This window comes from Lissotriton helveticus, chromosome 9, assembly GCF_964261635.1.
Source record: "Lissotriton helveticus chromosome 9, aLisHel1.1, whole genome shotgun sequence".
Taxonomy (NCBI): domain Eukaryota; kingdom Metazoa; phylum Chordata; class Amphibia; order Caudata; family Salamandridae; genus Lissotriton; species Lissotriton helveticus.
The window spans coordinates 374956398-374977241 of record NC_136070.1 but is presented as its reverse complement, the minus strand read 5'-3'; the positions used below and the strand labels follow the sequence as shown (position 1 = coordinate 374977241).

The following is a 20844-nucleotide window of genomic DNA, read 5'->3' as shown; positions in this document are numbered from 1 at the left end:
GATGGGGCAGGGGTCCTCTGGAGATTCAGAGTCATTCCTTCTTAAAGTGTAATCGGGGGAAATTCGCTAAGCAAGTGATGTGGCTGGTTGTTCTCTTTTGTATCGGTTTTAATCATAGCAACTCTTTCCGTGAAAGAGTTATGTATAAAACGGGGGAAATGTGAGTTGATCGGAATCACTGCAAATCTTCTGACCTTGGCTATGGTGACCGACAAAGCGATCAAAACAAAATCCATGGTATGTCCATGGTTTGTAGATTTCTAAGCTGTATTTGACCCGGTCCAACGCAGCATTTTATGGCAGAAACTAGCAGCAAGAAACATCCCAACCCTCCTCTTAAAGAGTATTGTCATATTGTACGCAAATACTTGGCTCCAACTTAAACTAGGAGATGGCAACTCCATAACGTGTAAAATAGAAACTTGGACAGGTTTAAAACTAGGTTGTTTTTTAGCCCTATTGCTTGTTAACATCTTTATGTCTGACTTTGTGACGGATTTAGGAGTAGCGAATGCGCATGCCCCAAGGCCATGAGGCAAATCGATTAGCTGCCTTCTCTAAACAGTCAATGCCCTTTTAACATCTTTAATATCGAAAAGTAGAGTAGGGCTACAATGTCTTTTGGTTAAGCTGTATGATTACACAAAACGCAATGGCCTTTCCATCAACACAGAGAACACAAGAATGTTGATAATGGATAGAAAGATAAAGAAACCAGCCCAGTGGTACCTTAACGGCCTCCAAATTAGAACCACTTTGGAATATGAGTACTTGGTGGTGGTTGTGGACAATCATGGACATTTTCTTCCTCACAAGGAGTACACAAAATCAGCTTTATTACTCCATGCATTCCTGAGGCATTCGAAAAACCTTTAGACCCCTCTCGTTGACCGTTAATGAACGTTATTTGTGCCAAACTTCTGTCTTCTTTAGCATTGTTTGGAAGGGGTTCCAATATATTGAACATGGTTCTCCCCAACAAATCTGCCTGGTGTTTGGCCTGTCCATCCAAATACTGGAAAGATAAGAGGCTTTTATGAAAACCTGCTTTCCACTGAGCTCTGCATGGGATGGCTCACTAGAAAGCCAACTGTGGCTAGAAATAACAAGCGCAGGCAGCAAGTCAGCAGCTCAGTTTTATCTGGACCATTCATTACAGAACTTACAGGCAGCATCGCTGTTGGAAGCTACGGTCACCTTCACAACCTTTAAAAAGTTTACCTCGAACGTTGTGCGTCACAATTCACAACTAGCAACACGCACACACACTTGGACAATCTTAAATAACTATGAAAAACCGGACAGGCAACCTTGTTTAAGTGCTTGCATGTTGAAACTAGTCAAACAAAAACTCATCCATTATCAGTTAGGTGGTTTGCTAACCTTGGACTGTATACCTCTGGAAAAAGGAAAATCAATAATTCATTTTGTAGGCTTTGCCAATCCTATAGCGAATCAATCGGGCACCTTTGCCCGGAATTGTTGACAGAAAGGCGTGTATTATTGTAATCCCAAATTCATTTACTGGGCATACGCTCTTGCAGACCCGCAGTAATGACCTAACTGAAAGCAGCGCATTGAATTCTGGCAGTGAGATTTGTGAAATACATGCAGTCAGCTGAAAAATTACTTAACACTTCAGCTCCTTATAAATGATTGTATTTTTAGAGATTTAATTGGTCGCCTGTAGGACAACTTAATTTGATCTTCCTTGCTTCTCATCATCGAACCATGAACGTTCGGTCCCTCTCACCAATGATGAATCCGAGGACCATTGACTAGATTATCATAATTAACTATACTTTGTGATGAAACTTTGAGACAATTCTTTCACTCATCTTTTAGATTGTTTTTATTCATGTTTAAATTATGTCTTGGACAAAGACGAATGCAGGTTTTTTAGAGAATTTTTTATGCTAATTATTCATAGTCCTATTTGCACTTTTTCTTGCATGTATGTTTTTTTAAGTAAGTAAGACATAAACTTAAACTTGAACACAGTAATATTATATGTCAACTAATACCGAAGGCGTGGATTTTCTTACCAGTTCTTTATCCTAATTTTTGCATTCGTTGGCCTTAAAGAGAATGAAACAAATGTATTTTCATCTCTTCACAGCATTTCCTGGTGGAGGGTTATGGGCCTAAAGTTCCATAGTCGTTAACTTCTAGTAATATTCCATTACATACTTGTTACTTCCTATAAGTTAAGGAAAGTTCGATATTGGAAGAAGAGTAGACGCTTCTGGAAGATGGTGATAATAAATAAGTTTACTTAGTTACATGGGGTCTGATCCATGTATCCTAATTTAAGAGCTAGCAGAGTACTTATAAATGGAAGTGATGTACGGTGGGAAAACTGCAATGTTTAAGTTAAATCTGTTTTTGATGTTTTTCAGGCTGGTAAAAGTCAAACAAAGGAACCAAAAAGTGAAAGTTGTCCAGTAGATTACTATTACATAATTTGGATACCTAGCTCTGTTCGTGTGAAAAATGTTCTAAAGTGATGTAAGCGAAGTATGGAGGCATGATAACATGCTTGCATGGCTGGGCTAATGTGGTGACCTCCATACTTCTGTGGGTTGAGAAAAGCCATGAGAGAATTGCGAGGAGCAATCACATATGGCAGAATATACATTTTCTGCTACTGCGTTCGTTTATAAATCACGGGATAGGTGTGGCTCAGAGGAGTAGTGGAGCAGTATCTCAATAGTTGTCCAGTTTAGTCAAAGCAGTTGGGCAACTCACTGAACTCATTCAATGCTTGCTGTAAGTTTGGGGTAGCTTTGGGCTTTGTCTGAATTCATATAGTAGCTTTTGTGTCCTCACTAATTTTAGCTCGTAGGAACGTGAATACATAGAGCAGTCATTACAATTGATCACTGACGTATTGTGATTTTGAAAGCTTTAAAGGAATAATAAGTTTCCCCATGTGTGTGGGGCCTTCAAATGGCTTGAATCAATTTGTGTTCTGTCTGTAATGCCCACTGGCTCACAACCTCACTGAGGTGGTGGCGTAACACCCCATCAAAGTGTTGTTGAGGTGCTGGGAAATCAAGAATATCTGCACCTTCCACACCTGGTCATTTGTGTTGGTTAATTCAATGCCTTTCTAATAGTTTATTAATGATGGTGTTGATGACATTGAGGTGAAATCCTAATAGCTTCCAAAAGGCTTAGTTGCTTAAGATCTGACTATACCTATGAGGGAGCATAATGACTATTACAAGATCGCTGTTGTTCACATACAATACAGACTTAAAAATTGAAGACTCCTATATTCATGTATTAAATTTTTTTGCATAGATGTTAGTGTTTCTGTAAAAGGGTGAACATTACCATATTTGTAGACCTTCTTTAGTTTTTATCACGTTGTTGTAATGTGAAAAGTAAAATGATGATCTTTAGTCGACATCATTTTAGTTCTCTGTTGCCACTTACAGGGGTATTCTTTTTTCTGCATGTCTCTACTAATCTTGGTATAATTGTGTACCATCATGTGTCTCTTTTATGTGGAGGACAACAGATGACCTCTGACTGTGCTGGTGCAACCCACACATAATAGCTGGCATGAAGACATAACATATACACCACAAATGTCTGTCCAAATCTAATTAAGTAATTTATTTACCCTTCATTGGTTAGAGGAAAAAAACCATATCGATATTAATAGATTCCTGTAACACGAGGAGGACCAATGGATATACTTACTTATAACTGATTGTTAGATTTGTGGGTCTCGAGTTGGTACAGGTAGGTACTTGTGACAAATAGGGACCCTTGCCTTTACTCAGGGTAAGGGGTACACACCTAAAATAACCCCTGCTCACCCCCTTGGTAGCTTGGCACGAGCAGACAGGCTTATCTCAGAGGCAGTGTGTAAAGCATTTGTGACCACATACAGTAACCCAGCGACAACACCACAGATGGACACCACACAGTTCTATGTTAAAAATAAGTATTCTTTATATAGACTTAACACAATACCACAAACAACAAAAATCCACAATACTATACTTAAAAATGGTAGTTTTAGCTTAGTTCAGTTCAGTTCTTAAGATGCAACACTTTGCATCAATGTACCTTACGATGGGTTGCGCTTCCACAACAAGTAATGTTGCAGCGATAGAAATGCGGCAAAGTTCCGGTGCAAAGAAATAAAGGGCCCGATGTAGATAAATCTCACTTACAGACTCTAGAATACCCAATTTTACCGATTCGGTATTCTAGATTCGGTAAATGAGATGTAGGAAGTAATTCGGTAATTGTTACCGAATCGGTATGATTCGGTAATTACCGAATCAGTATTTACCGATTCGGTAATTGCCATTGCTTCAATGTCAATTACCGAATCGGTAAATACCGATTCGGTAAAATTACCGAATTGTCAAGGGGGACAGGGTGTCACTTTGACACCCTGTTGCACCCCTGATTCTGGCTTGTGTGCCATGTGACACACATACATGCCCTTAGGGCATGTATGTGTATGTGTGCCATGTGACACACATACATGCCCTTAGGGCATGTATGTGTGCCACATGGCACAGGTGTACATGCACAGATGTGCATGTACACAGGAATTCGTTATTTACCACTAAATAGTATTTTGTGGTAAATAACGAATTCTTGAGGGCCTGTGGCACTGTTTTCAGTGCCACCTACATCTAGATTTACCGATTCGGTAAATTCACCGATTCGGTATTTTACCGAATCAGTAAATTTACCGATTCTGTACATTTTAGGCCCCCTACATATCAAAAACCAAATACCGGTATTTGGTTACCTACATCGGGCCCTAAGACGTGAAGATCTTCCAGATGCGGCACACTTCTCCGATGATGCGAGAAGTCTCGGCTCAATGCGTCAACTTCAGCGGCGTCACCCTTGTTCAGCGATGCGACGACAACAGCTTCAACTGCGACACTCTTCTCCGACGTTTGCGAAAAGGTTCTGCACGATGCGACAACTACAGCGGCGACATCCTTGTTCAGAAATGAGACAGCAGCAGCTCCGACGGCGGCACACTTCTCCGGGGATGCGAGGAGCTTTCCTCGATGCGGTGCAATACGCCAGCGGCGACACCCTTGTTCAGAGATGCGACGGCAGCCACAGTGACGGCGACACGCTTCTTCCTCGTTGAGAGACACTTCTCTGGATGCGGTGCAAAACGACAGCTCCAGCGGCAACACCCTTGTTCAGAGATGCGACGGCAGCAGCAGCGACGGTGACACGCTGCTTCCTCATTGAGTCGCGCTTCCAGCTCCTTGCGACACGCAGTCCCTCAGAAGACCCGCAAAACAGCAGCAGGCATTTCCAAAGAACTCTGGGGAGCTGGAGTTTGAAGTCTGCTGTCCCTGAGACTTCAGCAGGAGGCAAGCTCTGTTGAAAGCCCTTGGAGATCCTTCACAAGTTGAAAATAAAGCACACAGAGTTCTTTCTCCTTTCTTTGGCAGTCAGGCAACCACTGCAGGCCAATCCCCCAAGCAGCACTTCAGCTTAGGGATAGTCTCTCCTCAGTTTCTTCAGGTTCCTCTCCTCAGCAAAGGTTACTTCTTGTAGTCCAAAAGTGATCTAATTTCTTGGAATCAGGGTCCCAATATTTATACCCCAAAATCCTTTGTCCTCTGAGGGCAGAGGGGCCTTTGCCCAGTCCAACCCAGTTCTGGAGCACTCTGTTTACAAGACTCCTTCTTTCCTTTCACAGTGCAGGGCAGAAACATCAGACACCCACAGGAGGTGGAGCCAGCATTGTGGAGGGAAAGCACAGCCCTGGAGCGATTTGTTGACATGATTCCTTCTCTTCTTTCACAGTGCAGTGCAGAGACATCAGCCGCACCGCAGGCGGTGGAGCCAGCATTGTGGAAGGCAGGCACATCCCTATTCAGGTCCCAGGTGCAACTCCTCCCACCCATCTAGATGCAGATCTCTCTATTCACCACTGGGCTGACTCATTCTGTATCATGGAATCCCCCAGCCCTGTCACTCAAACTCCAGACAAGGAATACACAACCTAGCAGAGGCAGGCTTTGGATAGTCAATAAAATATAGACAAGAAAATACCTACTTTCTAAGAGTGGTATTTTCAAACACAGAATGTTAAAACCAACTTCACTAAAATATGTATTTTATCATTCTGAGTTCAGGCATACTAAACTCGAATTTCGACCATGTTCCCTGAGTCTGTTAGGATTATAAAATGTAATAATCTAACTGCCCATTCTGGCCCATGGAGAACAGGTAGCCTTGCAATAGTGAAAAACGAAAATGGCTGTAATTCACTATTAGGACATGCCACACACACCAGGGCTTGTCCTACCTTATACTTACAATGCACCCTGCCCTTGGGCCTACCATAGGGGTGTCTGATATGAAGAAAAGGGAAGGTTTAGGGACTGGCAAGTGGGTGCATTTGCCCAGTCAGCATGACCATACCAGACTGCACACATGCTCTGCAATGGTAGGCCTTAGACACACTTTTACATTCTGCTTCTGTGAGTGGCACAACCAGTGCTGCAAGCCCACTAGCAGCATTTGGTTTACAAGCCCTGGGCACACTCAGTGCACTGTACTAGGGTCTGACCAGTAAACCAAAAAAGCCAATCATGGAATCACTAATTCATACATTAATTTATAATAGGGAGAGCATATGCAGCTTAGCACTGATCAGCAGTGGTAAAGTGCCCAGAGTCATAAAACCAACAAAAACAAGTCAGACAAAATAGAGGAGGAAGGCAAAAAGTTCAGGGATGTGCCTGCAAAAAAGGGCCAAGTCCAACACTGATTATTGGTAAGCTTTTTGAGCGGGACTTACCCCGACTATACTTGTGTACTTTAACCTTGAGGAAAAACCCTGATTAAGTCAATCTGGTTTAACAAGCAATGATGAAACACGTGTTGGCTACGGAATTGGGTACAGGATTGATTGGAATGTACACTGTATCCTAAGATTGACTAAATTTCTCCTGTGGAGAGGAAGGATTAAAGAAACAAAGACATTCCACGAAGGAGCAAGACTTCTTTTTGTACTCACGTCTTTGACTGTTGTGTTGCTCAGGGGTCTCATTTGATTTGGGTTAAGGGTCTGTACGTAACATATCGGAAGGGTGCAAGTGGTCACCCTTTCCCTTTGGAGCACCGTATAATTTTATTTCTATTTCATGGGGATACTGCTGGGTTTACGCATAATATAACCCATACCAGTGATATAAATACTTATGCTCAAGCTTTTTTATCTGTGTTTTGGTAGCGGACGCCTACTGGCCCACTCCTTTAATGTTCCCCTGCTTAACACTTACCCTGATCCTATTACTAACGTTACAGTGTTTGTTTGCGAGAGTGAATGTGTGGGGCCTGTGTGATATATTCATAGTGTGCACGAGAGCCCCTGAGTAGTGGAAGCCCTTGTCCTGTTCTTGCAAAAATAACAATTTGATGGATGGAATGCTCAAATTAATCTCAGCCACTGGCAATCTCTTGGGCCAAATCCGAATCTATCATTTTTTTGTCCACCGATTTTCTTCAGTTTAGACCCAGCCATTTGCAAATCAGTCTTGATCCTGCCCCTCATAGGAACAGCCCATCCCGAACTGCTAGGCTAGGTCCTCTCTGAACCAGAACACAAGCAACCTAGGACTGGTTTCTCCCTAATTAGGGCTCTTTAGCCAGGTATAGCGTGGTTCCAGTGGCACAGTGAGCACAGGACCCACGTCTGGGCATACCTGGCACACTCAAATGGCAGCAGAGCACTGTACATGGTCAAAGACATGCATAAAATCAATGAGTGATTGGAGAGGTGGCTGGACTGCTACTGCACTGTGATATAGTGTTCTTTGGAGAGGTGCTTTTTAAACTCTTTCCCAAATTGAAGCAGCGTTGCATCGGTTCTGATGGATACAGGGTTATTGTTATAGACCCTGCTTGCACAGAAAAGGCCTGCCTCCTTGTTATTTCCCCTTTAATGCATTCTAATGATGTTTGAGTGTGTTGAGAACAGTCCGAGATGGTGAGCTTGTCTGCAATGTAAGCATCGGTGTTGGTCATACTGGCTTTGTAAATGAAACAGCTGGTTTTGCATATGGTACGGGCTGGCAAAGGAGCATTTGGAGTTCTATCAGGATGGGGAGGATATGATCATATTACTTCAGGCCCTGAATGCCATGTGGAGACATAAAATGTGTGGTGTTGTGCTGCCCTGCAAATGACTTACTGCAGCACCTGTGACCTCTGACTCCAGCCCAACTCACCTTGGTGCTCAGAAGCGGGCCATAAGGGTACCTAACGTGCGCTGTGCCCTAGTCCGCGGTCATCAAGAAACTAAAGAAGGCTTGCTTGTTATAGGAGAACTCTTGGGACACAAACTGTGAGCCTGAGCGAGGTCTAAATGCCAGAGTTTGGTAGGCACTGCATCCCACTCTGGCAATTAGAGTACTGCAGCTGTGCCAAAGAGCTGCCTGAGACCGGCCACAAAAGACCTTATATAACATTAGCGAAAGTTGGGGAGGAGAGACACCTTACTTCAGGACTCAGTGGTCCTGCACCAGTGTAACAGCACCTCCATTTCATATCATTTAGGTTTAAGCATATTAAAGTACTTTTTACAAGAGAAGGACTGGTGTTGGACCGTTGGCGAATGTTGAGTTCTGGGCGTATTGCACCCCCATACTACCTCCCTGAAATTCCTGTGACTGCTCCCCATCACTAGCACTGAGAGTCAAGTGCTGATGTAGTTGAGTAAGCCTAGTGTGTAGAGTCATGGTTGGGCAGACCCCTAGAAATCAGAAGCATATGATCTCAGCAGCTACGGCCCATGTTTGCCCCGTGTTCCTACAAATGGTGTCTGACAATGAGGGTCTGTGGTAGGCAGTTTATGGATTAGCGTGCTGTAGATTTCTCCAGGCTGCATCTCATTGGGTATTTATTTTTTAAGTTGCTTATCTTTAAGGATTGTAGATTCTGTCTACATTCGTTAGGACTGTGCCCATATCTGTATCCTAGCACAGTTGTCATTTCTGTACCATTTAAGGCTGAGATTCAGACGTCAACTTATATTTTTTATTTATATTCTATATTTTGAATGTAGCCAAAGACACTGAACTGATCTAAATCTGGTATCTTATTTATTATTTGCTCCACTACACTACACTTTATACTTGTTTAGTCTTTGCTTTCTTCCTTGCTTTTTCCCTTAGAATTGTGCTTAAAATAAACCCGGTTGCAATACACTCGATTCTGGAGAGGATAGCCGGTGATGAAGAAGATGACTGTGATGGACATTTTCCAGAAGAGGAGGGTGGCTCTCATTCCCTCAAAGATGTCTGTGATATTAAGCGTCCTGAACCATCTCCATTTTCATCTCGTAGGGTTATGTTTGAAAATGAAGAGGTAAATTGTGACGTGGTGGCTAACTGTTCTATATTAATTTTCTGAATTATTATTAATCATAAGTTCAGATTATTGCATTCTTTGCTTTCTTTATTAGCACCATATACTCTAATTTAATATGTGGGAACCGCACATTTTATTCTGTGGTTAAAAAACAACATAATGGTAGTAGTGAATTTAAAGGTTCATATGCTTATGTCTTTGCTCGTTGATGCACTATTGTTACCTTGAATTTCATTTGTGAGCAATACTAGAGCATTGAATTTAGCTACAGTCCTGCCTTCTGTGGATTGGGTTGGTGATTGCCTGTCTCATTGCAGTTGTGACAACATTGTTTTTTCTCCCCCAACTACCAATCGCTCATTTGGAGTGCCTCACATGTACAACCTTCCATTTTGAGTGCTTTACGTATGCAACTGGTTTTTTGCAGGAGTCTGCCTAAACATTTTTCAGATCCTACAGGAGTCACGTCACGTATTTATTTCTTACAGTTTAATTAGGGCATAAACTTGCTGTTAGCAGATCATTAGGGACCAGGGTGTAGATATCTAGTCTTAAAATACTGGCCACAAATCGCAGCCAGTAAAGATTTTCAGACCTACACCATGAACATTAATGTGGTAGGTTACAAATTGTGATTTACTACAATTAAAGGCCATCATAGGTGGTCTGCTGTTGCCAGCAGACCACCATGTCTGTGATTGCCTTTCAATAAAGAGTGCCCTTTTTCCTTAAAAGAAACTGGATTTGTTTAAAAAGAAAAGTTTACTTTTGCAAATTAATTTCCACTTGCTTTTACGTATTGGGAAAATATCAATGTTTTGTGCCTGTTTTTTGCTAGCGGAACCGATAAATTGGATACTGATTCACTATTTGGAAAGGACGTCTACAACACACCTTCTATTTTCTGTATCCATTGGACAAACCATTTTACGAGTCAGAAAAACTTTTCAACTCCTTGTGTGGGATTAGGACATACGAAAACGCATTTTAAAATTCACAAATGCTGAATTGGCGTATTTGCAACCATTAAAATACTTACTACATCTTGCCAAATATCCTTAGAGAATGAATGCTATTCACCTAGCATAAATTTATAAATAGTATGTATTTATAATACGTGACAACCTAGCCCCCTTTATCATAAATAAGGGTGTCTCTGTGTTGGCTTATTTTACGGTATCGTAACAGAGCCTTCTCAGTATGTTTGATTCTTTTAATAATTGGAAAAAGGCACATTTCTTAGTCAAAAGTTCACATGCTTTCCACCAAAATGGTATCATTCTATTTCCTCCATATTGTTTAATGATGTTTTTAATTTTCTAAAATGGCTGCTTTTGGTTAGATCCGTCCTGTGATAACCTTCCATAAGATGGAACGTGTTAATTTAAGCATACGAAGGACTGTATAAGAGAGAAAGGAAGTCTCTCCAGGGTTTACAAAGTTTCCAGTATGGGAAAGAATGGAGTTTTCTCAGTGTGTTTGACCCCTTGTCTGCTGTAAAGGAGTAACCTTTCCAATTATGGCAGCATGGCCTGTGTCCCAAAACTGTTCTTCATCAATAGGTACATCACGTTTGCTCCATAATATGTACCCTCGTCTTTACTTTTCCAGCATATAAGTTACTAGTGACCGATCTCAGGTAACCTTTAAACTTCAGTAGGCTGCAAAACAAAAAAATATAAACTTTCTCATAGTATTGTACTTTACAGTGTGGTTGGTTTGCATTAGTTTTCTGACTACCAGTCAAGTGATGTGTCATTCTTTACACCTCAAAGTGATAAGTAAGGTAAGTGCAACTATTGTGTCCTGGTTTGGTCATCAGTATTGTTAAAGGAAAAGGACTAACTAGGACACAATAGTTGCATTTACCTTACTTATCACTTTGAGGTGTAAAGAATGATTCAGGACAGTCTTGACTTATACTGGTGAATATTAACCAATAGTTATATAAGGCTTGAGGAGCATGCCATTACCCTCTTTATAAAGGTGTCTCCAAGACCCAAAGATACCAGAAGCCTACATAAGGTGCCCCAGATAGCCACAATGAATGCATTTTCAGCAGTGAAAAATAGTGCCAGTTGTTGGTTGTTTTTTTGTATCTATGTACAAAGAGAGATAGAACAAAGCAGTAGTCTTAGAAGACATCAACCCTGTTAGTATTTGATGATCAATAAAGAGTAGAACAAAGTCTGCAGATTTATTAATTTATTTTGCAGATTTTTACAGCGCAGATAAGACTCAAACGGGTATCTGAGCACTGTATAATATACACTGCCATATCTCTTCAGTACTGGGCGGTGTTCATGTTCTGAAAGTTTCCTCCCAAGTTCGATATAATAGTCTTGGAAGCTATCATCTGGTCATCCAGACCCCAAGATTGTGAGATGGGACTGGCAAATCAGACCGTATACAATTTATTTTTGCAGATCAGTGTCTCTGTGGAAAGATCTTTAACCCCTTCGATGCTGATGACGAGCTCAGCTCGTCATCAACATTACCTACCCTGTGCGGATGACAAGGTGAACTCGTCACTCAACATGTTGATTTTTAAAATCCAGCACACAGCGGGAAAACCGCTAGCGTGCAAGTGGTTAAGGGGGATTGGAAGTAGGTGACAGCATTAATAGGCTTGGAACCTAATTCACCTTGTACATTGTGGTAAATAAATAATTAATTACCGGTTCTATTTTTCAGGATACTCATATAAACAGATAGCTCAATAAATAAGAGTCAAGATTCGAGGTAGCTGGAGTTTACAGGCTTTAATCAGGCATAAAGGACAGGAACAGGACAGCCTGTACGGGAATAGGATGGCAGCTGCCGGGGGCAGGATCTGGGAGCATAAGGGGGCTAGGATAGCTTTCAACATGGGTGCACAGCATATATACTTGAACAAATACATTACATTCAATACAGTAGGCGTAGCAGTAGGCGTGGTTCGTAGCAGTCGCGAAAGATAAGGGCAAAATGATGTAACAAGAAGGCGTGTACAGGGCGTATACATAGACATGTGATGCAAACGTAACAGAATATGTCATAAAAGGGGCGGAAACATGGAGGGGGCTACCTGAGCAGCTGGGACCTCTAACCTAGTGGTGCGCGCAAACGGGCAATGACGTGTTACCAGGGAGAACTGGGGGCTATGACTTCTGCGCTAGAAGAGGAGACTAAAGTCTGGAGTGTCGGAGTGACATGTACCCAGGCATATCTAGTATCTGGTGTTTAGAGTACATGTTTATAGAATCCAAAAGTTATCAGGGCAAAGGCTAATAGACTCTAAGACTGGTGCATGCATAATTCTATATGTAGTGCGTGTGCGAGGAATATTCTATGAATATTAATACAGTATTTCTCTTACATGGAGACATAAAGGCTAGACCATGACGGAAACTATTGATGCGATTCAGTAGCTTAGGAATGCAGAGAAGGAGGGATGGACTGATAACTAGAAACATAACATATTCTTGGCAGACTGGGAGGCAGAGCCAGGCCGGGCCGGGCACTGCGTGGCAAGAAGTAAGCTAAGGGTCAGGGATGAAGGTGGGGGCTGTATCGCTCCTCGGAGAGGGTTCAGGAGACAGGAGCTGAATCTGAGTCCGGGCCCTTTTGAGGCCTAGAAACGGGGACAATTCAATGAATTAACGTGCACACTGTAAAATGTGGCAACGTAGGTTTACATAGGCCTAATATTCGTTGCTTTCATGATGACTGGAAACTGGTATACTAGAGATGGACACAACTGTAATTGCGTCTTTAATCGATCAGAGGGGAATACATGCATATCGATCATGCACATATAACAAAATATGGGGAACACGTAGGCACATATAACATGGCAAAATTTACTTTTCCACATTCCCTCCTTGTGCCCTACGTTTCCATCAGGAAACATCTATATTCATGATACCATCTATCATTTCATATAGCATCATTTGCTCGTCTCGAATTGTCTTGGAACGGGATTTAGGACTAGGAATACAAGAGGTAGCACACATGCCGCAAATCGCAGGGCCACATTGTATACAGAGGCAGCAACTGAATATGATCATTACTGCAATACCTAGGAATGACAATACTTTCCATCCCCAGGCAGATATAATACTCCAGAGCCAACCGGACCATGTCCAGGTGCCTGGATTCTGGTGTAACTGATGGGCAATTTTATGAAGTCTGGTTATAGCTGAATAAACAGACGGCGCGTTATTAGGAATGAAAATGCAGCAACTAGATCCGATGACTCTACATGCTCCTCCTCTATCGGCCAGTATGACGTCAAGAACGAGACGATTTTGGAGCACGACAAATCTCATAGCAGATTGCTCTTCGGTTAAGTTACCTAGAGCAGAAGTAGTCTCATTCACTACTGCTTCAAGGGTTCTGGTTAACCTACGTATTAACTTACTATTCTGGATAGGTCCTATAAAGAAGAAGAAACCTTTATTGAAGTCTTGATACTGTTCTAGAGTAGTTTCAGTTTGATCGACAATTGGGGACTCAATCTCCCTTCTATGTCTGACGTGTACTAGATGTGTGTTTCTGTGATAATCAGATGGGGCTAGAAAAACTGGTGGCAGTAGGAAGACAATGTAACATGTTCCATCCCAATCGAGAGGCAGACGAACATATGCGGTCTGACCACAAACAAAATAAGAATGACGTGAGGCTTTGAAAATAGATTTCCCACTGTCACTATACTCGACAATAGTAATACACTCACTATGTCCTACATGTGCGGAACCATTCTTTCTGACACATAATTCGCCTTTGACTGGTAGTACTGAAATAGCAGGCAAATCTGGAGTAGTATCAGACTGAACATTCAGGACCATAAAATTCGAAGAATAATTACCTAAATCATATACTTCATTTTCTAGATCTAACCCTGTTCTATGGGAAAGACCTTGCTTGTCTGGGAAACATGTTCTATTCAGAAGGGACATATCATTTGAGGATGACGTTAACGTGGACCATGCTCCACACGAACCATTATGTGAAAACGGATAAGGAAAGAGTGGCAGAACTCCCTTTGGCGCCTGGGAAGGGGGGAGTCGACCACACACCCAACAATTAGTGGCATTGCTGGTCTGGTGTGAATAGTGTAACATTCTAATGAATGTATTATTTCGCATAGCAAGACGATAGGATAGCTGGTGAGGAGGCAGATCACTAAATGTGTGCTCTACTGTAGCATTAGCAAACTTGTTTACATGTGAACTTGGAAAACATAAATGTAAAGCATAACTTGTGCAGGTAACCATAAAACTCACATATAACAAAAAACTTAGAATGATGATACATCGTATAGAGTTTTGACTAACTCTCTCACTATGGGGGTCTATCTCATACATGTCAGGACCTGTCTAACCGTTTCACCCGAGAGGGACTTAGACAATTAAACTGGCTGACTTAATTTACTAGACCGAAGTTTTAATTTATACTCCTGTTGCGGAGTTTCCTCTAATAGGGGAGGCTTGAGTTCAGAATCAAGTTCAGAGTCTGTTTTTAGGCAGTCTTTAGTAATGGAACAGTCCTTTGCAAAAGATTTTTCACGAAGTCCATGGAATTTTTTGACGTGGGACAGGTGGACCCATCCCTTCCTGCCCTCCAACTTCACGGCGGTCCTTGTAGTCAATAAAACTAGGCGAGGCTCCTTCCAACGGGGTTCCAGCGGACTTGAACAATCAAAATTCCGCACCAACACGAGGCTTCCTGGAATGACTTCATGCGGTTTCACCTCGGTGTTGTCCGGAAATGCGGCGGCAACCTGTGAACGACAAGAGTGTAGGGCAGACATCAAGGAAGCTAGGTAATCTGTCAGCATATTACTGGAAACATCTGTAATACTGCGGGTCTAGGTGTACCCCACATGTTTGGGGGGCGGCCGAATACGACCTCGTACGGGGACAGACCTGATCTGGAATGGGCAACCATCCGCATATAAAATAAGGCAACTGGCAGGGCAACTAGCCAGTCTACACCTTTCTCTTTACATACTTTGGCAATGCGAACTTTCAACGTCTGATTATGTCTCTCTACGAGACCGGCTGCTTCAGGATGGCGCACACAATGGAACTTCCACTGGTACCCTAACAGAAGGGAAACATGTTTCATAAGTTCAGATGAGAATGGCTGGCCGTTATCAGAATACACGACCCTAGGGAGTCCATAGCGGGGAAAGAATTCACGAACCAACTGCCTGGCAGTGGTCGCGGCTGTGTAATCTGGAACTGGATATGCTTCTGTCCACCTGGACAAAGCGCATACAACTACGAGGACATACTTGAAACCTCGACATCGCTCCATCTGAATGTAATCCATCTGGAGGACCTCAAAAGGGTGGTCAGGAGGTTGGAATCCACCTTGTTCCACCGGGACACTTTTACCTGGATTGAACTGACAACATATCATACATGTACGGACTTTCTGCTTGGCTGCAGCTCGTAAGTGCTTGTTGAACCATAGGTTCTGAATACTGTCTAACATAGCTTTTTCTCCTAGATGTGCTGGACTATGTGCGGTATTAATAATGACTTGAACCATAGAGTCGGGGAGAAACCATGTGGCTTTTCCCTTCGTCAACCATCCTTGATCTGTCTGGACCCCTCCTTGTTCGGACCATTTCTTGATTTCTTCGGGAGTAGCATGTAACTGTATGTCTATGACATCTTGTGTAGGGTCCTTAACTGTCATACAAGTAGTCTGATCTGGGGTGAGTGTCAGTATCGTGTTAACTGGAATGTCTGGAGTCTGAGCTGTAAGCTTGGCTGTTCGATCTGCTAGATTGTTACCTTGGGAAATGATGTCAGTAACTTTCGTATGTGCCTTGCACTTCATGATGTGGAGTGGTGTGGTTCACTGGTTAGAGGCGGCAGACCTGTAAGCAGAGGACGGCCGGGACCAGGGTTCGATTCCCGACGCGGCAGGGTCGTGGACCAGGGTCAGCGGGCTCGATAATTCTCGCCTCGGTGCCTACTTCAGTCAGGGACCACACTCGGCAACTCTGAGCATTAGCTTGCCTCATCTTCACAACGGCCCCCCCAGACTGCCGGGGATGCTTGGTCGCACCTTAGAGATACCCATTAGGGACCATCTCTCAGGGTGAGCCAGGACGGGTTCCCCAGCGGTCGAAGCGTGGAGATACTCCTCCGGGAGTCGATTCTAGCGCTATATAAACCCACAATTAAATTAAATTAAATGATAGCGATAGCTGTCGGTAAATGTATTGCATCTAACAGAGCTTGAATGAGGAGACCATGCTGAATCTTGGTTCCATGAGAAGTTATGAAATCTCTCTCCTGCCAGAGCACTCCAAAGTCATGTACGACTCCGAATGCGTAACGCGAATCTGTATATATATTTACTTTCAGGTTCTTGGCACGTATGCAGGCTTGAGTCAGAGCAACTAGCTCTGCTGCTTGAGCAGACAGAGTGTCAATACGATGTGTTTCTATAACTTCAGTTTCAGTAGTCACTGCATACGCGGCTACTAGTTCTCCTGTACTTGTTCTCATACATGAACCATCCACATAAAGTGTCAGGTCAGGATTAGGTAATGCAATGTCTGTCAGGTCTTGTCTTGGCTTTGTCATAGTGTTAACAACTTCCACACAGTCATGTGTGGCAGGATTTGAAGTAACTGACGGTAACAGTGTAGCAGGATTTAAAATGTTGCAGCGTCTGATTTCTATGTGTGGCTGGAACAGTGTCAGTTCATAACCTGTTAAACGTGCAATTGTCAAGTGCTGAGTCTGTGTTCGGTTTAAAAGAACTTCCACGGAGTGTGGAACTTGTACTGTCAGGGAGTGTCCTAATACTATGGAATCACTCTGTCGGATTGCTAGAGCTGTGGCTGCAACTGACTTGAGGCACGCAGGCAGAGCCTGGGCTACTGGATCTAATGTGCTTGAAAAATAAGCACAGGGCTTGTACTGTCCTGCTTGATCTTGTGTGAGAACAGATAATGCAGTACCATCGCGTTCTGTGACAAAAAGTGTAAAAGGCTTACTGTAGTTCGGTGTAGCTAGAACAGGTGCTTGACATAAGGCTTTCTTTAATTCATTGAAAACAAGTGTATGTTCTTGGGTCCAAGGGAGGACAGTCGATACGGCTGCCTCCTGTGTCGTTAACTGTATCAGTGGTTTGGCTAGAAATGCATACTGAGGAATCCATTGTCTGCAATAAGAAGTGAGGCCAATAAAAGCTCGTACCTCCTTCTGTGTCTTGGGCTGTGGAAGACTCGCTATTAACTGGATACGGTCTGGTGTCAACTGCCTACCCCACTTGGACAGTAAGTGGCCTAAGTAGATCACTTGCTGGACACAGAATTGTAATTTGGAAGGGGACACCTTGTGCCCCTGCTCGGCCAGGAAATACAGAACCGTAAGTGACGCACGCTCGCAGTCACGTTCAGAACGGGCTGTGATCAGTAGATCATCGACATACTGGAGCAGGGCAGTGTCAGTTGGCATATGAATATTGTCTAGTTGTCTCTTAAGTGCTTGACTGTAAATACTAGGACTTTCTGTGAAACCTTGAGGAGCTCGTGTAAATTTATAGCTCTTTCCATTTAAACAAAAACCAAAAAGGTACTGGCTGTCTGGATGAATGGGGACACTGAAAAACGCATTCTTGAGGTCGATAACAGTGAAAAATGTAGCTTCAGAATCAATGGCTTTCAATAGGGAAGAAATATCTGGGACTACTGGATACTGGGGTAGGATACATTTATTAAGCTCTCGAAGGTCAATCACTAATCGATATACTGGAGGTGCATTGGGATCAGTACGTTTCAGGACCGGAATGATAGGAGAATTACATACATTGGAGTCAGTTTCTACAACCACTCCTTGAACAATAAGCTCGTCAATAATTTTGGATAAGGCTGCTACAGCCTCAGGTGGCAATCTGTACTGTCTGATTCGTGGCAAAACTATACCTTGTTTGAGAGTCACACGATGGGGTGTGATGTGAATACATCCTACATCAGTTGGACCTTGCGCCCATAAATGCTGCGGTACATTCAGTAATCTGGGATCAAAATCACGTAATACATAGTGACCTTTAAAGTCTCTCAAAAACAAACGGACTCCTTCTGGGGAGCAGCAAATTACTGCACCTAATTCTTTTAACGTTCTGATGCCTAATACATTTTCTGGACATGATTTCGTAAGTAACAAATCAGTAGTTCGGGACAATGGACCAACTTCTAGAGTAACTGGTTTTGAAATCTCATTAACAATTGGCTTTCCTGAAAATCCAAGGGAAACATTTTTAGAGCCTGAGAGCGGAGCCCCTGGAACTTCGTCATGACTGATAGTAGTCCTACTTGCCCCTGTATCAATCAGAAACTTTCTGTCTTTCCCTAAAACTTGACTGTGTACATAGGGACCCTCTTGATCTACAGGTATCTCGATGCGAGGCAAGCCTACCTCCCTCTCTAGGCTGTTTCATGAATACTGTTGATACTCTGGATACTCTGACTGAGCATACTGGTACATTTGCTGTGTAACATGCTGTGTTGCAGCGATAGGCTGCGGTGCTGGAACTGTCTGTTGTGCATTCTGTGGTGACTGAGAAGTCTGTGAAACTTGTTCTTGCCTAGGCGGACGTGGTCTTTCTTTAGTCTTACCAGTAGCTATGTTATGTTTCAGAACTGCACACTCGTTTATAAAATGACCTGGCTGTTTACAATAATTGCATGTCCCTTTAACGGGAGCTGCAGGATGACTGGCTTGATTCGGACCCCTCTTCTGACTGTCTTGTGGAACAGATTGGGCAACTAATACTTTCATTTTCGTGTCTTTCATACGTCTCCTTTCGTGTTCTTGCTCTTCCCTGATTCTATTCTGGTGATACTGGAGCATCTGGAGCATTTGTGACGGAGTATTAGCTTGCCAACTACTTTCGACTTTCAAAACTCGATTTTTAACTTGTGGACTTGAATTCTCGACTAGTTTGGTAACAAAAAGATGAGGGTACGACTCACTACTTGTCTTCAGACCACTGTTAATAATAAAACATTTTTCAAATCTAGAATAAAAATCACTAGTGTCTTCATCCTGTTTCTGTTTACATGCTGAGATTGCATCCCAATCTTCCTTTTCGTGGCTAGTAACCTTGGTAAAACCTGAATCAATAACTCGGGCAATTCTTTAACCTTAGCCCCTAGACCGGTACCTGGTACTCGTGAAGTATCTTTAGCTTCTAGAGCTGTCCAATCTATCTTTTTCTCTCCCACCTCCCATTCCTTTTCCTTGAGTTTCTCATATACCCCTGCGGGCAACAGAACCTTTAACATTTTAATGATGTCAGGATACGTGTATTCTCCCATACGGAGCATGTCTTTTAATTCTCGATGGAACCCTGCTGGATCTTTGTCGTGACAGGGAATTAATTTCTTCATCTCTAAGAGTTCCATCTTTGTAATAGGGGTGTAAACAAATACTCGTTCTAGATCACCACCCGCTGTCCTAACTGGGTGTACTTCTCGTAACGGATGCTGTCTATCTATGTAAAATGATTTACTTTCTGGAGGTGAGACATGAACAAAATGCGGATTCAGAAACGTTCGATATTTGTGGCGCTGTTCTAGAATGATACTAATTAAATCAGTACCTAGACCTCTCCATCTAGACTGGAGTAACTCGTTCAGAACATCATGTAACGGACCTGGATCAGAATGCTGTCCCTCATACAGTGTGATGAGGTACTGGATCATATACATACCCACCAGTCGCTGCTCGGCTGGGGGCAGTTTCAGAAACATTTGTGCCACTATTTCGTCTGGAAAAGTGGTAGAATCAGTAGTCCATCGGACTGCTGATCGGGCTAGTTCTTGTTCATGCATGGTACTAAGTTCACTATAACCGATTCGTGATTTCAGAATGTGATCGGTAGCTTGAAATACTTGCTCAAGAGAACCTTGTTCTGGTGCTGGAGAAGGAAAAACTTTCTTGTGATCTAGGCGTGAATGTCGGTCGGGAAGTCTAGTACTACCTACATATGCTATTCTGGTGGGATTCTCGTCGTCTACCTCTTCCGTAGAAGAGTTGTCTTCTTTCTCACTTACTTGTGCTGCTTTTCGTTTCTCGTGTAACTTTATTATTTCCCTACGGATCTTCTTATACATACTGTCTATACAGTTCTGTGTCTTGTGTCTTCCCTCGGCTATATGGTCACTCCACCTGGTCAGGACTTTCATTTCTTCCGGATCTTTATCCGGATAATCTTGTTCTCTTATCAAACAATTAATTAGAAACTTTAAAAGCATGAGCTGAATCTCGACTTTTCTTTGAGACATGGCCTCGCCAATACTTTCTGGATCTACTCCTGTACGGATGAAACAATATATTCTGTCTAGATATTCTTTCATATTCGGTAGGGTGTCCAAATATTCGGTCACCCGTCTTATACGCAATGAATACAGGACCATACCATCATCGCCTGGGACCGGATCATAAC

At 42.7% G+C, this 20844-nt stretch overlaps 1 protein-coding gene across 1 annotated transcript in view; it reads left to right on the top strand.

Moving 5' to 3' along the window:
- ATG2B (autophagy related 2B) overlaps positions 1 to 20844 on the top strand; it is a 1105913-nt gene that overhangs the window by 350342 nt on the left and 734727 nt on the right. Inside the window, exon 17 of the mRNA XM_078660122.1 lies at positions 9189 to 9381. Coding sequence (XP_078516248.1) covers positions 9189 to 9381 — 193 coding nt within the window. The remainder of the gene's footprint in view (positions 1 to 9188; positions 9382 to 20844) is intronic.